At 44.2% G+C, this 18,643-nt stretch overlaps 1 protein-coding gene across 2 annotated transcripts; it reads right to left on the reverse strand.

Moving 5' to 3' along the window:
- Nucleotides 1-4,542: 4,542 nt before the first annotated feature.
- Nucleotides 4,543-12,035, reverse strand: CREM (cAMP responsive element modulator). Of its 2 annotated transcripts, none has more exons than XM_075271627.1 (3): nucleotides 11,885-12,035; nucleotides 7,975-8,131; nucleotides 4,543-5,719 (listed from the first exon to the last, which is right to left on the reverse strand). In XM_075271627.1, the coding sequence occupies exons 1-3, from the start codon at nucleotides 11,907-11,909 to the stop codon at nucleotides 5,575-5,577; spliced, it is 327 nt and encodes a 108-aa protein (XP_075127728.1). In that variant the 5' UTR covers nucleotides 11,910-12,035; the 3' UTR covers nucleotides 4,543-5,574. The 2 variants fall into 2 exon arrangements, with proteins under 2 accessions (XP_075127728.1, XP_075127729.1); XM_075271628.1 differs by lacking the exon at nucleotides 11,885-12,035 and adding an exon at nucleotides 11,260-11,652 and having other exon boundaries at nucleotides 4,544-5,719.
- Between the last annotated feature and the right edge of the window lie 6,608 nt (nucleotides 12,036-18,643).

An 18,643-nucleotide genomic window follows, 5' to 3' on the forward strand; every position in this document is an offset into this window, starting at 1 on the left:
AGCCGCAAATGAAAGTCGGTGCACTGCACCGGCATCCAGCCTCGCACTCCGCTTCGGATTAGCATCTCGCTTCTTTTTCTGGAAAAAGCTCCTGAGCGGCTCCCATTGATTTCAATGGGAGCCGTATTATTAGTCAGGATTTTGAGGTGAATACAGCCTCAAAATCCTGACCAAAAAACTCAGTGTGAGCTCACCCTTAGGCTGTATTCACACAGAGTAACGCCAGGCGTTTTTTGTGTGTTTTTTGCACATAGCGCCGCGTTTACGCCGCGTAGCGCCGCGTTAACGCCGGGCAACGCCACCGCTAAATAGCGCGGCGTTAACGCGGCGTATACGTGGCGTTAACACGGCGCTATGTGCAAAAAAACACACAAAAAACGCCTGGCGTTACTCTGTGTGAATACAGCCTTAGTGTCCCAAATTCTCTGTTGTGATGCAATGTTCAGACATATTAAAGATATCACACAAAAAAAAAAAAAAAAAAAAACCTTTAGGCCGGGGCCCCATGGGACGTAAATGCTGCAATTTGTGTTTTACAGTCTTAGGGTGCATGCACACTACGTAACGCCGGGCGTGTATGAGAGCCGTACACGCCGGCGTTACAGCAGGGCTGCCGAACACTTCCCATTCACTTCAATGGGAGCTCTCGTAAACGCCGCTGTTACGAGCGCTCCCATTGAAGTGAATGGGAAGTGTTCGGCAGTCTGCTGTAATGCCGGCGTGTACGGCTCTCATACACGCCCGGCGTTACGTAGTGTGCATGCACCCTTACAGTTTTTATAGTCAGGGCCAAGTGGATGAGATTCTAGGGAATGCCATCCCCACTTTGCAATAAAAACCGCAGTGCAGATACGCCGCATGTCAATTACACCTATGGAAACACTGGCAGTTTCCACATAGGTGTAACTGACACAGAAAGTCCGCAGAGGAAGCGTCTGCAAACTTTCTGTACAAAACGCTGTGGGAGAACCATCCCATGCATGATGCATTGCTGTTGCGGTTTTTTCCCGCAGCGCTTTTTTGCTGCGTGACATCCGATGGGGCCTTAGCCTTATGCTAACCTGGGAATGAGTCTCATCAGACTGATCTCTGGTGCACCTGAGGTCTAGCACAAGACACAGTGTACCCCTCTGGCCTCATTGAAGAACTGATCTGGCGCAGGGAGTACAGGCCATAGGTGAGTATTCAGCTTTTTTTCTTTTTTTATAACAGCTGCGGATTGCATTAGGAATCTGTGATGGTTTTGTTTTCCTTTTCACCATGACAGGTTCCCTTTAATAATTTTGGCACTCTGGTGCAGTCTATTATTAGGACTGGTGTATTACCCCTTTCACTGTGTCCATATGTGACAAGCCAGGTCATCTAGAATAATTGATGCAGCAGAAGGAGAGTCTGTGCCAGTACCAAAGATGACTGATTTGGGTGGTTAGTATGGAATCCGAATGCAAAAGACATTGCACAAAGATATTGGGAGAAAAGGTTACAAGGTAGATCCCAGACCACTAAGCACACAGGTCTTAGGCTGAGGAAGGCTAGAAGGCTGTGTGCACCCGAATTATGAGCAGGGCTGTTGCTTCCTAAGGCCCCAGCCCACGGGCTAGAAATGCCACGGGAAAAATCTGCACGGTTTTTGGAAATCGCAACATGTCAATTATATCTATGGAAGCGCCGGTGGCTTCCCCTGTAGATATAAATGTAACGGAGAGTCAGAGGAGAAAAACTCTGCAAACTTTCTGTTTAAAGCGCTGGGGGAACAACCACAACATTCCCGACACAGCTCTACCTGCAGTGCTTTAGCCCTGTGGGGCCTTAGCCTAAAAGGGCTGCATTGTTATATTGCCATATCCATCAGTAACATTAACAGATCTGCACTAGTGTTTCTGCACCCTTCCGTACCTATGGCTTACATACACACATATACCATGGGAATGTATAAATGTTACTTTTACCTGAGCAGGTGAAAGTTCTCACAAATGTGTGTTCCAATCCAATGTGTGTTCTAGGAATGGCGGGGCTCCGTGGCAAACTTTTTAAATGCCCCCTTCCCCCCCCCGACACAGAGGACCTCGACCGGCCCCCTCCTACACATTCCTGCGTGCTATATTATGCCCCTTAGTGGCCCCTACACATAGTATTATCCCCCATAGTGGCCCCTGCACACAGTATTATCCCCCATAGTGGCCCCTGCACACACTATTATGCCCCATAGTAGCCCCTGCACACACTATTATGCCCCATAGTGGCCCCTGCACACAGTATTATCCCCCATAGTGGCCCCTGCACACAGTATTATGCCCCACTGTGGACACCCATAAACAATTATTATACTCTGGGGACTTTTCAGACCCCAGAGTATAATAATTGGAGACCCAGGGGGAGAAAAACAAAAAAAACCTCTGTTACTCACCTATCTCCTGGCTCCTACGCTGTCGGCCTCCGCTGTAGTCCATCTTCAATGACGTCAGATGGCCGGGGTCATGAGACGTCAGACGACTAGGCCTGAAGCCTGCCCAAATCGTGGAGAGGTAAGTAACAGTGTTTTTTATGTTTCTTACCTCTCCCGGGCCTCCAATCATTATACGCGGTGGTCCGAAAAGACCCCTGAGTATAATGATAGTGTTTGTGGGGCCCACGGTGTCAATTACCGGTCCCGGCCCTGCCAGGATCGGTAAGTTAATAGGGCCTGTTACCGGCTGGAGTAACTCCAGCCGGTAACGGTCTATTAAGAAAAAAATTAAAAAAAACGCAGTGGTAGGGGCTGTTGCCGGGCCCCTAATGTCCCGGGCCCTGTGGCAGCTGCTATGGTGGTAGTTATGCCCCTGCCTATACGTATTCTCACTTTCTGCATCACTAGTAACCGTATGATAGGTTTGACGCAACAACGTCAAAATAAACACTGTGCAGGAACTGGTTTCTCCACATTGTTTGTAGCAATGACGTATGGCGAGCATGGTGACACTATCAACAGGTCTAATACCCATTTACTAAACACATACTAGAAGGTGCAAAAGTCAAGTTTGATGTAAAAGCATGCATTGTACAATACCATGTCCAATATACAAGCCGATACGTAACTGTACTGCAGTACAGAAAATGTCTAAAGATTAATGCATAGAAAAGATAAGGAGTGAACCTGCTCAGGACTCAGCCTGTTTTGACCTTCAGGGCCCAAAGTTTTTGTAGCTGTTTGCCTTCCCACTTTTAATTTTACTCCTACATTGCTTCCTTTCTATACTGGAAAATAATATTTGACCTACTCTTAGGCTGAGGTCCCACGCTGCAGAAACGCCGCTTTTTTTGTTGCAGATTTTTCTGTGTTTTTTTGAGCCAAAGGCAAGAGTGGCTACAGAAGCAATGGGAAATATATAGGAAGTTCTTATACTTCTCCCTTCTGCTCAATCCTCTCCTGGCTTTGGCTCAAAAACCTGCAAGAAAAAAAAAAAAAAAAAAAAAGCTACGTTTCTGCAACATGGAGTTTCAGCTTTAGGCTGGGGTCTCATGTGGCATAAACGGCGCAGACTGCCCACGGTGGAAACACTGCAGAAAAAACGCAGCATTTTAAAATGACAGCACAGTGGATGGGATTCTACTGATTTTACTACAAATACCATCCCCACTGCGGTAAAATCTGCACAGTGGATGCACTGCAATTTCCAAAACCGTTGCCTATTTCCAAAACCAATGATCCATTCAAAGACTATAGCCTGGCAAAGATTGGCAAATACTGTACTCTGTTGGGACCCCAAGTGAGCAGACATTTATCACCTATCCACAGGAGAGGTGACAAGTATTGATCCTGAGCCAAACCCTTTAAAGAGGACCTTTCACCTCCTGGGGCACGTGCGGTTTTATATACTGCTAGAAAGCCGACAGTGCACTGAATTCAGCGCACTATCGGCTTTCCTGTTCTGTGCCCCAGATGAAGAACTGTCGGCGCCGGTACCGTAGCTCTTTACAGTCAGAAGGGCGTTTCTGACAGTCAGGAACGCCCTTCCTCACAGAAGCGTCTATTGCGCTGTACTGTGAGAGAGGGCGTTGCTTACCGCCCGGCGGTGACACTGAGCAGTGGGAAATTAATTAAAGGAACGGGAGGCACACAGGGGACACATGGACATCACCATTGTGTCGCCTGTGCTTCTGTGGCCCTGCTTATTAAATGAATAGGAGCCACGGAAGCAAGGGTCGCAAAATAGGACAGGAATAGGACCTGTTCTGTATTTTGCAGCCTGGACTGTCAGGCCGACAGGGGACCGTGTAATTCATAGTACACTGACCCATTAATTTCCATCCGTGAAATACACAGATAGCACTCGGCAGACGACCATGGCCATGATCAAGGGGCCTTAGCCTAATCCTGATCGTGTCATATCTCTCATAGTCTTTCTTTCTTTGTCTCGCACTCCTATGATTTCTTACCTGCCTCTTCTTATGGCCCGATAGGACTGACCTGTAGAGAGGTAGCGTATTGTATAGTAGCTAAAATATCATAATGTATGAACATCCCCAATAATAATGAGACTTACAAATCGTTTTCTCATGTTAAGCATCAAGTGCTACAAATATTGGTTTGTTTTAATGCTTAAGAAATGCAAAGCATTGTGGGTAGTGTCACATAAAACAGGAAAAAAAAGCATAGAAAATAGAACGTAAAAAATGAAACGTGCAGACAAAGAAACCAAAGACAAGTTTCGAAGACACGGTACTAAATATATAAAAAAAAAAAAATTGCATATAATATAATAAAGCGCTGGTAGTCATGGCAAATATACAATATCTGCTTCACAAATACGGTGCGGTTACTGGAGCTACACGTTTTCTGAAAGGATATGAACCGACATACATGAAAAAAATAAAAATTGCAGTAACCTTATACATAGGCTTGTTCCTGAGGTACGCTGTGGGTTGTCAATGCTTGATGCGGTTTTTAAGAAATTACTTTAAAAATTGCTACAAAGAAAAATATATATATATATTATATTGTACGTGTCACAAGTCATGTTTACGACATGTAAAATGTGTGAAAAAGCTATCCATCTATATAATAACACGATATATACATACAGCTTTTACGCTTTTTGTTTTTTTTTGGTTGATTTTTTTCGGTTTCCTATAAAAGATATACAATAGGCCAATTTTTTTTTGACAGACTAGAGCTATATTTTAGGAATGTCGGAGTAGCTGCATCAGGTTGTACTATTGGTATACAGATTTCTATAGGCTTCCAGCTCTTGCATCAGCTGCTTGTTATGAGTTTCCAGCATGGCGTTGTGGCTCTCCAAATATCTAATGTACTCTTTCCTCCTGAGTCGACAAGCCTTCGCTGCTTCCCTGCAAGGGGTGAAAGGCAAGATAATACCAAAAAAAAAAAAAAAGTCGCATGCAATTAATTATATAAAATACAATATCTTACAAATAAGAAATACAATAATTATCATCTTGATTTACACTCCTGATTTGTTAGAAACCTAAATGAATAGGACTTTTTTTTCCCCAGCCCCATCACAGTCCACCTTTCTGAGTCCGAAATTGCAACCGTTTAGGTTAAACCAAGTCCAAAGCCGAAAAAAGAGAAAGTTATTCCGCTTTATGGCAATATAGATCTTTGAGGGCCTTGAGTTCCTCGATCAGAGTCTTGTTTTGGTTCTCAAGTACGGCCACCCGATTTTCAAGACATTTCACGTACTCTTTCTTCTTTTTACGACACTCCCGAGCGGCTTCCCTAGGATCGACATAACAGAATGCTTAACTATGGCAACGGCCACAATGAGGAAGAGGAGCAGCGGCCTTCACCTTTGCTCTGGCCATGCAATTCCACGTAAACACAACAAGGCCTCAAGGACATAAGCGACGACGAGAAAGCAAAGCATGATGGGAGTACCAAGCGAGTTCAACACCGCAGGAACAGGATGACGCATGCTGGCTCAGTGTACACAAGCAAAAAAAAAAAAAAAAAAAAAAGAAATCACAGCCATGATGATGCAATGTAAGATTCCCAGCCCAGAAGCAAAAATTACGACATGCATGGTCGGAACTGAAGCAAGACAAAACGCATGCAAAGCTGAGAGACGAGAATACCGTAGGAAAGGAAGCCACACGAGGGGTTAAACAGAACCAGACACTAAGAAAAAAATACCTGCAAATAATATGCGATATAAGAAGAGTAATATCAATGAGACCAAGATAAAGGAAATGGTCACTTATAGGGTGCACTATAGAGACCGCTTCACATGGAGGAAAGCAAGTCTGCGTACGCTATTCCTGGGATACGCTGCCCTAAAGTTTCCTTACTAGATGGATAGGGAGACCCGGAATCGGCTGTGACTTTTAGCTTATGCTAGGTCCACAGTAGCATCGCCTCTCCGTTGTTCTGGTCCGTCGGAGGACCAGAAAGATAAAAAAAGAGACACACCGCTAAAATAGCAGTAACATACAGAGAGCAACCGACCCCACTGACTATAATGGTGTCCGCCCTGTTAAAACTGTAGCCAGTGAAGGGAAAAAAAGTCCCCAGTAGCGATTTTTAGGCTGACACAGCAGCAACGTCTTGAATGGACACTACAGTGCAGATGGAACATCCTTACAAGAATGGATATTGCACTAGCATCTAATGCAATTATGTCATTGGAGGGATGGGCTGTTTATGAAGCTATATCAGGCCTGCGGGTCCGCTAACTACAGTGCCATATAGATTCGAATGTCCAACATAAAATCATAAGCTGTCAGATCCCGTCCTATAGGAAGTAACACCACTACAAAGGGGTATCTCATACATTTATGGCATACCCCCTAGATATAGACTATAAAGGGATTAGAGCAATTCTATGATCTGATTTACACCAATTGCACCCAAGTATAGGTTTATGGTCATCTCTTGATGTTTGTCATGGTACCACCTGTATGCTGTGCAGGGTTAGTGTAATGTAGTGGAGGGCAGGAAAAGAAGAAGGCGAAGAACAGCATGGGAAGAGAAGATGGAACTAAAAATGCAAAGAATATATAGGATATGTAGCCTGGTAGAAAGTTTGCAATTCCCCCCCTCCCCTTTAAGAAGCAGCATGCAAACCGTGCAGAGCAACATACAAGAAGAACAGGAGGAACAAGGTTTATATCATAGGAAGGAGCACTTTAAAAAGGGAACCTGTCAACAAGCAGGAGGAGCCGAGTAGACTGATGTATATTTTATGGGGTGACAGACAGCTATCTCCACTTGTACAGTCATACATGTAGCACGGATGTATTAATAAGTTGCTGATTCTTATCCCACAAAGCCATATATCAGTCTGCTCAACCCCTCCTTCCCTATTACATGCTGCCGGCAGATTGGACTAAATTGTTTATGGTGAAAGTTTCACCCAGAATCACTATTTATCCACAGGATAGATAAGAGGGGTCCCTGGATCCTCCCACTGATCACAAAAAAACGGGGGTCCCATGTTCCCTGTTTAAATGGAGTAATGTTCATACATGTACATATCTGCTCCATTTAATATCCATGGAAGGGATGAAGATTTCGGTGTACCTGGCTATCTCTGTCAGCAGAAGAGGAAAGGTGCCCCATTGCTGTATTCAAAAGGGGAACATGGGCCCTCCGCTTTTATAACCAGGTGGGACACCCAGTGATCAGACTCTGTGGATAGGTGATATAGTGTTACTATAGGAAAACCACTTTCAAATCAATCCCCGGCATATACAGCAAGTCCAACTTTTGGCCAAAGTTACAAAGCATACCCCAAAAGTTTCAGTTACCTGAATGTGGCATAGGTACTGCCCCCACTAGGCCGCAGTGGACGCCTGTACTGGCCATGGCGACATGTCACCACTGCAGTACTTCCTATATAAATGTCACCGCTCAGCTTTCATGGTGTCTTGACCAGCACTGGTAACTCTGGGGGTATGTAGGATTCCATGACACTAGCCAAAATACCTTTACTGGGTGTCACCTATTTCGTAGCCACCTATACACATGATAGTTACCGGTTTTTCATTAGCCGCATCTCCCTCTTCCGTGTTGCTTCTTCTGCCAATTGCTGAGGAATATGCAAGCCTGTGGATGACGCCGCCACTACTATACCCTGAGGTAGTGCAGTGCCCGGTGTGTGTATCTGGTGTGCTGGCATCTCTCCTGTGGCCGCTGCAATGGAAATAGGAAGAGATTTTTAGTAATAGATATTTGGTCAATACCATTTATGGGGTCACTGCCGTAACTATCCTTATACGTATCACCTACATGTATATCTTCTTACACTTTACCATAGTGAGTTACACAGCTAGGTTATACAGCCCCTCCCCCACACCACCTGATGATGTCATAGCCGCCTACACAATGCAGTAATAACAATGCTCACTCATCTGAGTCAGCAATAAATAGGTGAAATCATCCCCCAAGAATCTTAATAGTACATACACCACAGAGGACGAGAAAAAAGCCCGGACGTCAAGGATTATCAAAAAATTCATCTATTGTGGAACGAAAAGTTAGACTTTTACGGGTTTCAAGATCTCCGCTTGCTGTGATTTAATAGGAGCCTTCATTGTCTATTTGCCATCTTGATGGCAAGTGTATAACCTGGAGGGGTCCACTGCCTCTAGAGCAGCATCAACAAAGACCCTCAGTGGTTTTCCACTGCAGCCTTGCAGCACTGGAGTCCTGGGTTCGAATCCTGCCAAGGACAACATCTGCAAGGAGTTTGTATGTTCTCCCCGTGTTTGCGTGGGTTTCCTCCGGGTACTCCGGTTTCCTCCGACACACCAAAGACATACTGATAGGGAATAGATTGTGAGCCCTATATGGGACAGTGGCTGTCAATGTCTATAAAGCGCTGCGGAATATGATGGCGCTACATAAGTAAGCATAATAATAAATAAATCAAAACCACATCCTCCCCTCCCGATCATCATCCCAGAGTGCGATAGTCAGCCAGGGGGCGGTTTTTATTTGTGACACTGACCCCTTGTGTACTACCTTGGCTGATGGATACATAACTGTACTGTAACGCACTGTGCACCTATGTCATCATCATACAGCAGAATTATACACAATGAAAGCCTTTAAAGGTGTTTCCCAAAAAGAAAGTGGGGGTCCGACTGCCAGGGCACCTACTAATCGGGAGAACGGGACGTGGTCATGCCACGTGTGCACCACCCCATTCATATTAATGAGCGCGCCGAAAGTAGCCAAAGTACAGTGCTTGGCTATCTCTGACACCCATTGACAGCAATCATCCTCCTATCAGTGCTGGACTAGTTACAGACACATTTTACTGACCCTGGGAATGGAATCACCCTGTTGCTAATTTATTCCTACATTTCCAGGCGGAATAACAGAGGAAAACCGTAACACATATTTATGATGATGCAGATGCCCCAGCTTTGTTATTTTATGGATGATAGAACTATTTACTACGCGATGCATGCCACGAGAGCCGACAGATCCCTGTAATGTCTTATCACATGCTGCACATACTTACAGGATGAGTGATAACACTTGTCTCTCAGGCTCTTTTCACACAACAAGGTTTCACACCAAACTTTTTTTTTTTTTCAATGAATATTACATGGCCCTATTAAAAATCAAGCGACCTATTCACACAACCTATCCCTACTGTTAATTTGTATTGTCGGTGTGATACGTGCCGTGTACCATATAGATTTTAGTCCAAAGCTTTAGAAGGGTGTAATATAGGAGAGTAATATTCACCTTACTGATCCTCAAGCGCTGCAGATTCCCGGGTCTCCCTGTATCCTGGCCTCTAATGATGACTCACTTTGCACAAACATGTCATTGCTGCACCGATGACATCACTGTGGTCTGCTGAAGCTGGTCACATGTCCGTGTCAAAATGTTATCACTAGAGGCAAGGACCCCAAGAGTAGGGGGGCATGGGAAGCAGTGAGACACGAGCAGCGCACAATCAGTAAGGCGAGTATTACTCAGTTTGTTATTTTACACTGTTTTGTACTTTTAAGACATTGGATTAAAGGGATTTTTCCATTCACTTCCATGAGACTTCTGGAACGTCTCTGTTAGTCCCATACAGGTGAATGGCATGGTGACCAAATATGCACACTACGGTGTTATTCACATGGGACGCCTTGTGGTACGCAATGGGGGGTCACACTAATCGGATCCTCAGAGATCGGACACATCTCTTAGATTATAAGTAATATTTAACATTATACATATCAACTTGACATTGCTGCCAGGTTAAAACTAGGACTATACGGTGACTAATGAAGATCAAAGATCACAGTGTAACGCTGCCTCCTCTCAACTAATGCAAGTGAATGCAAGCACATTGCAAAACACAAGCTGCTGCAACACAATGCACAATGACCACAGAGTCGTAGGAACGTGTGAGCCGCGATGTAACCACATTCACTTGCATTACAAATATGGCTGCACAGCAACTTTGGCTGCAATTAAGGCTGGGTTCACACTAGTGTTCAGGGTTCTGTCCGTGAACCTGCTTGAAAAATACAGAGACAAAAGACCTGCAAACATTTTCCCACAGAAACCGAAACAGAAACCCCATTATAGTATTCCATAGGTAACCTCTTATTAAGCGGATTAGGTTTCTGTTTCTCAGGTCCCCAAGCAGTCCCAGCGGACAGAAAGCCCAATGCTAGTGGGAATCTGCTGCAACCTAGGACTCTTTCACTAATGTGAGTTAATGGAGTCACACTGGGCCCCAAAAGTGCTGCGACTTCTACTCGCAAAAAGATCAAGCTGTGCAATAACAGGTCACAGTCACAACATCCTCTATGCCATGGCGTTCCTTCATTGACTTATATTAGAGGACTTGGTGCAAGGTGACCTGGCGATCTGAAGAAGTTGTGCTAAAAGTTGCTATGTGGCCCCAGTCCACTTGTGAGGATGACAGCCAGCTCAGTCATATCAACTATTATACTGTCACATATACAGAAGATGGATAGATAGATGGATAGATAGATAGATAGATAGATAGATAGATAGATAGATAGATAGATAGATAGATAGATAGATAGATAGATAATATTGTAGATAGATAGATAGATAGATACATAGACGGAATATAATTACACACACCCTGTATACAGATACATACATTACATATCCAGTCTATATATACACACATATACATAACATATCCACAGTCTTTATATAGATACACACCCTGTATATAGATACATGCATTACATGTCCACAGTCTGTAATGACATACATCTATACATACACACAGAGTATATAATGCACAGTTTGCCCCAGTCTCCAGCACTCACCCCACATGTTGCCCGGCCAGTGTTCTCTAGCTGCGGTAAGTGTACATGGAGGACTGTGTGTGTCTGACAGGGAGCAGCATGATGATGATGATGATGATGATGATGATGATGATGATGATGATGATGATGATGATGATGATGGAGCTCCCTCAGCTGCTGACGTCAATGTGCATCTTGTTTAGAGTGTAACATTTCCATTTCCCCGGCTGTAACCAGATTCCAGGAAATCACATGACGTCAGCGCCTACGTCAGAAGAGGCGGGGCAGGGCGACAGAAGACAGCCAGGGCTCCTTCCCCCTCCGCTAACCAGGGAGACCCCAAATATCACCCCGTGCCCCGCCGTCGCCTGTGGCCCCGACCCCCTGAGAACCTCCTGCACCTGCTGGGAGTTGTAGTACTCACACACCAGCAAGGTGACCGCTTGTTTGTCCTGCGCACTAGTGACGTGGAGTCGGTGACTGTGGGTAGAGTATGAGGAGCTGTCAGCAGGCGGCGTGCTGGGGGTTGTAGTCCCCGGGAGGAGGCGGCATGCTGGGGGTTGTAGTCCCCGGGAGGAGGCGGCATGCTGGGGGTTGTAGTCCCCGGGAGGATGTATAGCTATCACATAGAGAACCCTCTCCTTACCGTAGTCGTCTCTGGTTACTGCCATGTCCCCTCTGTGCCGCTCTGTCTGTACTAGCACTGCTGACACCGCCTATTAATGTGTGCGGCTGCTGACATCATAGTGACGTCATTGCCCTTGTACGATCATTCCTCTAAACTGCAGGGTGGCAGGGCTGAGGTAAGACTTCTCAATGTGCCTTACTGGCAGCGCTCACAGGAGGGGCATGGAGTACCCATGTTTACTGATGTCATCACAGTCCTCTACAAGTATACATCACAGTCCTCTACAAGTATACAGCTGAGTATATAGGAAGATACATAAAGTATCAATGTTTGCTGATGTCATCACAGTCCTCTACAAGTATACAGCTGAGTATATAAGAAGATACAGGGAGTACCAACGATTACTGATGTCATCAGGTTGCTCAGGGAGACAGTCACAGAGACTCTAAGAAGAATACAGCTGAATATATTGGATGATATATGGAGTACCAGCGTTTACTAGTGTGATCACAGTCCTAAGGGAGACAATTTGAACAAGAAATGCAGGTGCCAGTTGTTGTGGCTGCAGTACCAATGTGAACAGCTCTCTGCTAGTACCAAGTGCCCCAAGAGCCCTAAGGGAGACATTCACAGAAACCCCAACAAGTATACAGGCTATGTAGCTGAGTATATAGGAAGATGCATAGAGGACCAACATTCATTGATGTCATCAGAATCTACAGGGAGGCGTTCATAGAGACCCCAACAAGTATACAGGTTATATAGCTGAGTATATAAAAGGATTCATGGAGTACCAATGGTAACAGATGTCATCACAGTCCATAGTGAGACAGTCACAAAGGGCCCATCAAATATACAGGTTATATAGCTGAGTATATAGGAAGAGCATGGACTACCAACATGTAATGATGTCATCACAGTCCAGAAGGAGACACTAATGAAGTCTACAGTTTGCCACCACTGCTATTCCCAACTAAGTTTCCAGGTCATATAGCTCATCGGTTAGCACTATTGCCTTGAAGTGCTGGAGATAGTTTCAGTCTGACCAAGGACAACATCTTAAAGGAGTTTGTATGTTCTCCTCACGAGTGCGTGGGTTCCCTCTGGGTACTTCTGTCTCCTCCCATGTTACAAAGGGAATTAAAGCACTGTGGATTATTTTGGTTCTATACAGAATAAATCTAGCTGAGTTTATAGGAAGATGCATGGAGTACCAACATTTAGTGATGCCATCACAGTCCTCAGGGAGACATTACTGAGACCCCACCAAGTATAGAGAATATATAGCTGAGTATATAGGAAGATGCATGGAGTACCAACGTTTAATGGTGTCCTCAGGTAGACAGTCACAGAGACCCCACCAATATACAGGTAAGGCTACACAGTACACACACATCTGCGTTGAAGTCTCTATTTGGTCCATGCGTCAAATATCAGTTCAAGTTGTAAAGACTGTCCCCCCCACACACACACACACAATGCATCTGGTTACAGTCAATGGTATCTGTCAGGCACTGTTGGCGTCCTCTATGGACCAGAACAATGGACAGAGCGGCGCGGATGTGGACACATGAGTACCAGCGTCGAATCATGTCATCAATGTTTTCAGGGAGCCAATCACAGAGACCCCCAACAAGTATACGGATTATGTAGCTGAGTGTACAGGAAGATGCATGGGGGACCAACGTTTAATGATGTCATCGCAGGCCTCAGGGAGACATTACAGAGACCATATAGTCATCACGGGCCACACAGAGTCAATTACAGTCTTATGTCATCATTGCTACGCCTAACTTTTGCTGAAGTCATCGCCATCCACAGGAGACATTAAAGGAATCCCTGCTACACAAGTATACAGGTTATATAGCTGTGATGGACCAAGGTTTGGACTGAGATCATAAGCATGTCTGTTCACATCAAAGAAATAAGATACAATTGATGGCCTTACATATATATATATATATATATATATATATATATATATATATATATATAATACCTTGCACAGTATATGGTCATAATATCTAAAAGTAGAAGATACACACATTCACTAAGTGCACATGTACACCCACTCCCTGCATACAAAATTACATTGAGAAGCATAACAGAATGTCTCCGGGTGCCCTTGAAGGCCTAGTATCTGCACCAAGGTAAGCTACTGTGACATCACAATTAGGTTTCAGTCAGGTAAACTACTGTGACATCACAATTAGATTTCAGTCAGGTTAGGTACTGTGACATCACAATTAGGTTTCAGTCAGGTAAGCTACTGTGACATTACAATTAGGTTTCAGTCAAGTTAGATACTGTGACATCACAATTAGGTGTCAGTCAGGTAAGCTACTGTGACATCACAATTAGGTGTCAGTCAGGTTAGGTACTGTGACATCACAATTAGGTTTCAGTCAGGTTAAGTACTGTGACATCACAATTAGGTGTCAGTCAGGTTAGGTACTGTGACATCACAATTAGGTTTCAGTCAGGTTAAGTACTGTGACATCACAATTAGATTTCAGTCAGGTTATGTACTGTGACATCACAATTAGGTTTCAGTCAGGTTATGTACTGTGACATCAGAATTAGGTTTCAGTCAGGTTAGGTACTGTGACATCACAATTAGGTTTCAGTCAGATTAGGTACTGTGACATCACAATTAGGTTTCAGTCAGGTTAGGTACTGTGACATCACAATTAGGTTTCAGTCAGGTTAGGTACTGTGACATCACAATTAGGTTTCAGTCAGATTAGGTACTGTGACATCACAATTAGGTTTCAGTCAGGTTAGGTACTGTGACATCACAATTAGGTTTCAGTCAGGTAAACTACTGTGACATCACAATTAGATTTCAGTCAGGTTAGGTACTGTGACATCACAATTAGGTTTCAGTCAGGTAAGCTACTGTGACATCACAATTAGGTGTCAGTCAGGTTATGTACTGTGACATCACAATTAGGTTTCAGCCAGGTTAGGTACTGTGACATCACAATTAGGTGTCAGTCAGGTTAGGTACTGTGACATCACAATTAGGTTTCAGTCAGGTTAGGTACTGTGACATCACAATTAGGTTTCAGTCAGGTTAAGTACTGTGACATCACAATTAGATTTCAGTCAGGTTATGTACTGTGACATCACAATTAGGTTTCAGTCAGGTTAGGTACTGTGACATCACAATTAGGTTTCAGTCAGGTTAGGTACTGTGACATCACAATTAGGTTTCAGTCAGGTTAGGTACTGTGACATCACAATTAGGTTTCAGTCAGGTTAGGTACTGTGACATCACAATTAGGTTTCAGTCAGGTTAGGTACTGTGACATCACAATTAGGTTTCAGTCAGGTTAGGTACTGTGACATCACAATTAGGTTTCAGTCAGGGGACACTACTGTGACATCACAATTAGGTGTCAGTCAGGTTAGGTACTGTGACATCACAATTAGGTTTCAGTCAGGTTAGGTACTGTGACATCAGTTAGGTTTCAGTCAGTTTAGGTACTGTGACATCACAATTAGGTTTCAGTCAGGGGACACTACTGTGACATCACAATTAGATTTCAGTCAGGTTAGGTACTGTGACATCACAATTAGGTTTCAGTCAGGTTAGCTACTGTGACATCACAATTAGGTGTCAGTCAGGTTATGTACTGTAACATCACAATTACAATGCCTACAAGTAGTATTCAACCCCCTGCAGATTTAGCAGGTTTACACATTCGGAATTAACTTGGCATTGTGACATCTGGACTGTAGATCAGCCTGGAAGTGTGAAATGCACTGCAGCAAAAAAGAATGTTATTTCTTTGTTTAATTTTTTTTTAAATTGTGAAAAGTTTATTCAGAGGGTCATTTATTATTCAACCCCTCAAACCACCAGAATTCTGTTTGGTTCCCCTAAATTATTAAGAAGTAGTTCAGGCACAAAGAACAATGAGCTTCACATGTTTGGATTAATTCTCTCTTTTTCCAGCCTTTTCTGACTATTTAAGACCCTCCCCAAACTTGTGAACAGCACTCATACATGGTCAACATGGGAAAGACAAAGGAGAATTCCAAGGCCATCAGAGACAAGATCGTGGAGGGTCACAAGGCTGGCAAGGGGTACAAAACCCTTTCCAAGGAGTTGGGCCTACCTGTCTCCACTGTTGGGAGCATCATCCGGAAGTAGAAGGCTTATGGAACTACTGTTAGCCTTCCACAGCCTGGACAGCCTTTGAAAGTTTCCTCCCGTGCCGAGGCCAGGCTTGTCCGAAGAGTCAAGGCTAACCCAAGGACAACAAGGAAGGAGCTCCGGGAAGATCTCATGGCAGTGGGGACATTGGTTTCAGTCAATACCATAAGTAACGTACTCCACCACAATGGTCTCCGTTCCAGACGAGCCTGTAAGGTACCTTTACTTTCAAAGCGTCATGTCAAGGCTCATCTACAGTTTGCTCATGATTACTTGGAGGACTCTGAGACAGACTGGTTCAAGGTTCTCTGGTCTGATGAGACCAAGATCGAGATCTTTGGTGCCAACCACACATGTGATGTTTGGAGACTGGATGGCACTGCATACGACCCCAAGAATACCATCCCTACAGTCAAGCATGGTGGTGGCAGCATCATGCTGTGGGGCTGCTTCTCAGCCAAGGGGCCTGGCCATCTGGTCCGCATCCATGGGAAGATGGATAGCACGGCCTACCTGGAGATTTTGGCCAAGAACCTCCGCTCCTCCATCAAGGATCTTAAGATGGGTCGTCATTTCATCTTCCAACAAGACAACGACCCAAAGCACACAGCCAAGAAAACCAAGGCCTGGTTCAAGAGGGAAAAAATCAAGGTGTTGCAGTGGCCTAGTCAGTCTCCTGACCTTAACCCAATTGAAAGCTTGTGGAAGGAGCTCAAGATTAAAGTCCACATGAGACACCCAAAGAACCTAGATAACTTGGAGAAGATCTGCATGGAGGAGTGGGCCAAGATAACTCCAGAGACCTGTGCCGGCCTGATCAGGTCTTATAAAAGACGATTATTAGCTGTAATTGCAAACAAGGGTTAGGGTGAATTCACACTGAGTAAACGCTAGCTTATTCTGAACGTAAAACACGTTCAGAATAAGCGGCGTCTAAAGCAGCTCCATTCATTTCTATGGGAGCGGGGATACGAGCGCTCCCCATAGAAATGAATGGGCTGCTTCTTTCACTCCGTGCAGTCCCATTGAAGTGAATGGGGAGTGCCGGCGTATACGGCAAGCTCTGCTCATGCCGGAGCGTACACGCCGGCACTCCCCATTCACTTCAATGGGACTGCACGGAGTGAAAGAAGCAGCCCATTCATTTCTATGGGGAGCGCTCGTATCCCCGCTCCCATAGAAATTAATGGAGCTGCTTTAGACGCCGCTTATTCTGAACGTGTTTTACGTTCAGAATAAGCTAGCGTTTACTCAGTGTGAATGCACCCTTATTCCACAAAATATTAAACCTAGGGGTTGAATAATAATTGACCCACACTTTTATGTTTAAAATTTATTAAAATTTAACTGAGCAACATAACTTTTTGGTTTGTAAGATTTATGCATCTGGTAATAAATCCTGCTCTTGTTTGAAGTTTGAAGGCTCTAACTTATTTGTATCTTATCAAACCTGCTAAATCTGCAGGGGGTTGAATACTACTTGTAGGCACTGTAGGTGTCAATCAGGTTAGGTACTGTGACATCCCAATTAGGTTTCAGCCAGGTTAGGTACTGTGACATCACAATTAGGTTTCAGCCAGGTTAAGTACTGTGACATCACAATTAGATTTCAGTCAGGTTATGTACTGTGACATCACAATTAGGTTTCAGTCAGGTTAGGTACTGTGACATCACAATTAGGTTTCAGTCAGGTTAGGTACTGTGACATCACAATTAGGTTTCAGTCAGGTTAGGTACTGTGACATCACAATTAGGTTTCAGTCAGGTTAGGTACTGTGACATCACAATTAGGTTTCAGTCAGGTTAGGTACTGTGACATCACAATTAGGTTTCAGTCAGGTTAAGTACTGTGACATCACAATTAGATTTCAGTCAGGTTAGGTACTGTGACATCACAATTAGGTTTCAGTCAGGTTAGGTACTGTGACATCACAATTAGATTTCAGTCAGGTTATGTACTGTGACATCACAATTAGGTTTCAGTCAGGTTAGGTACTGTGACATCACAATTAGGTTTCAGTCAGGTTAGGTACTGTGACATCACAATTAGGTTTCAGTCAGGTTAGGTACTGTGACATCACAATTAGGTTTCAGTCAGGTTAGGTACTGTGACATCACAATTAGGTTTCAGTCAGGTTAAGTACTGTGACATCACAATTAGATTTCAGTCAGGTTAGGTACTGTAACATCACAATTAGGTTTCAGTCAGGTTAGGTACTGTGACATCACAATTAGATTTCAGTCAGGTTATGTACTGTGACATCACAATTAGGTTTCAGTCAGGTTAGGTACTGTGACATCACAATTAGGTTTCAGTCAGGTTAGGTACTGTGACATCACAATTAGGTTTCAGTCAGGTTAGGTACTGTGACATCACAATTAGGTTTCAGTCAGGTTAGGTACTGTGACATCACAATTAGGTTTCAGTCAGGGGACACTACTGTGACATCACAATTAGGTTTCAGTCAGGTTAGGTACTGTGACATCACAATTAGGTTTCAGTCAGGGGACACTACTGTGACATCACAATTAGGTGTCAGTCAGGTTAGGTACTGTGACATCACAGTTAGGTTTCAGTCAGGTTAGGTACTGTGACATCAGTTAGGTTTCAGTCA

Source organism: Leptodactylus fuscus, chromosome 4, assembly GCF_031893055.1.
Source record: "Leptodactylus fuscus isolate aLepFus1 chromosome 4, aLepFus1.hap2, whole genome shotgun sequence".
In the NCBI taxonomy this organism is placed as follows: domain Eukaryota; kingdom Metazoa; phylum Chordata; class Amphibia; order Anura; family Leptodactylidae; genus Leptodactylus; species Leptodactylus fuscus.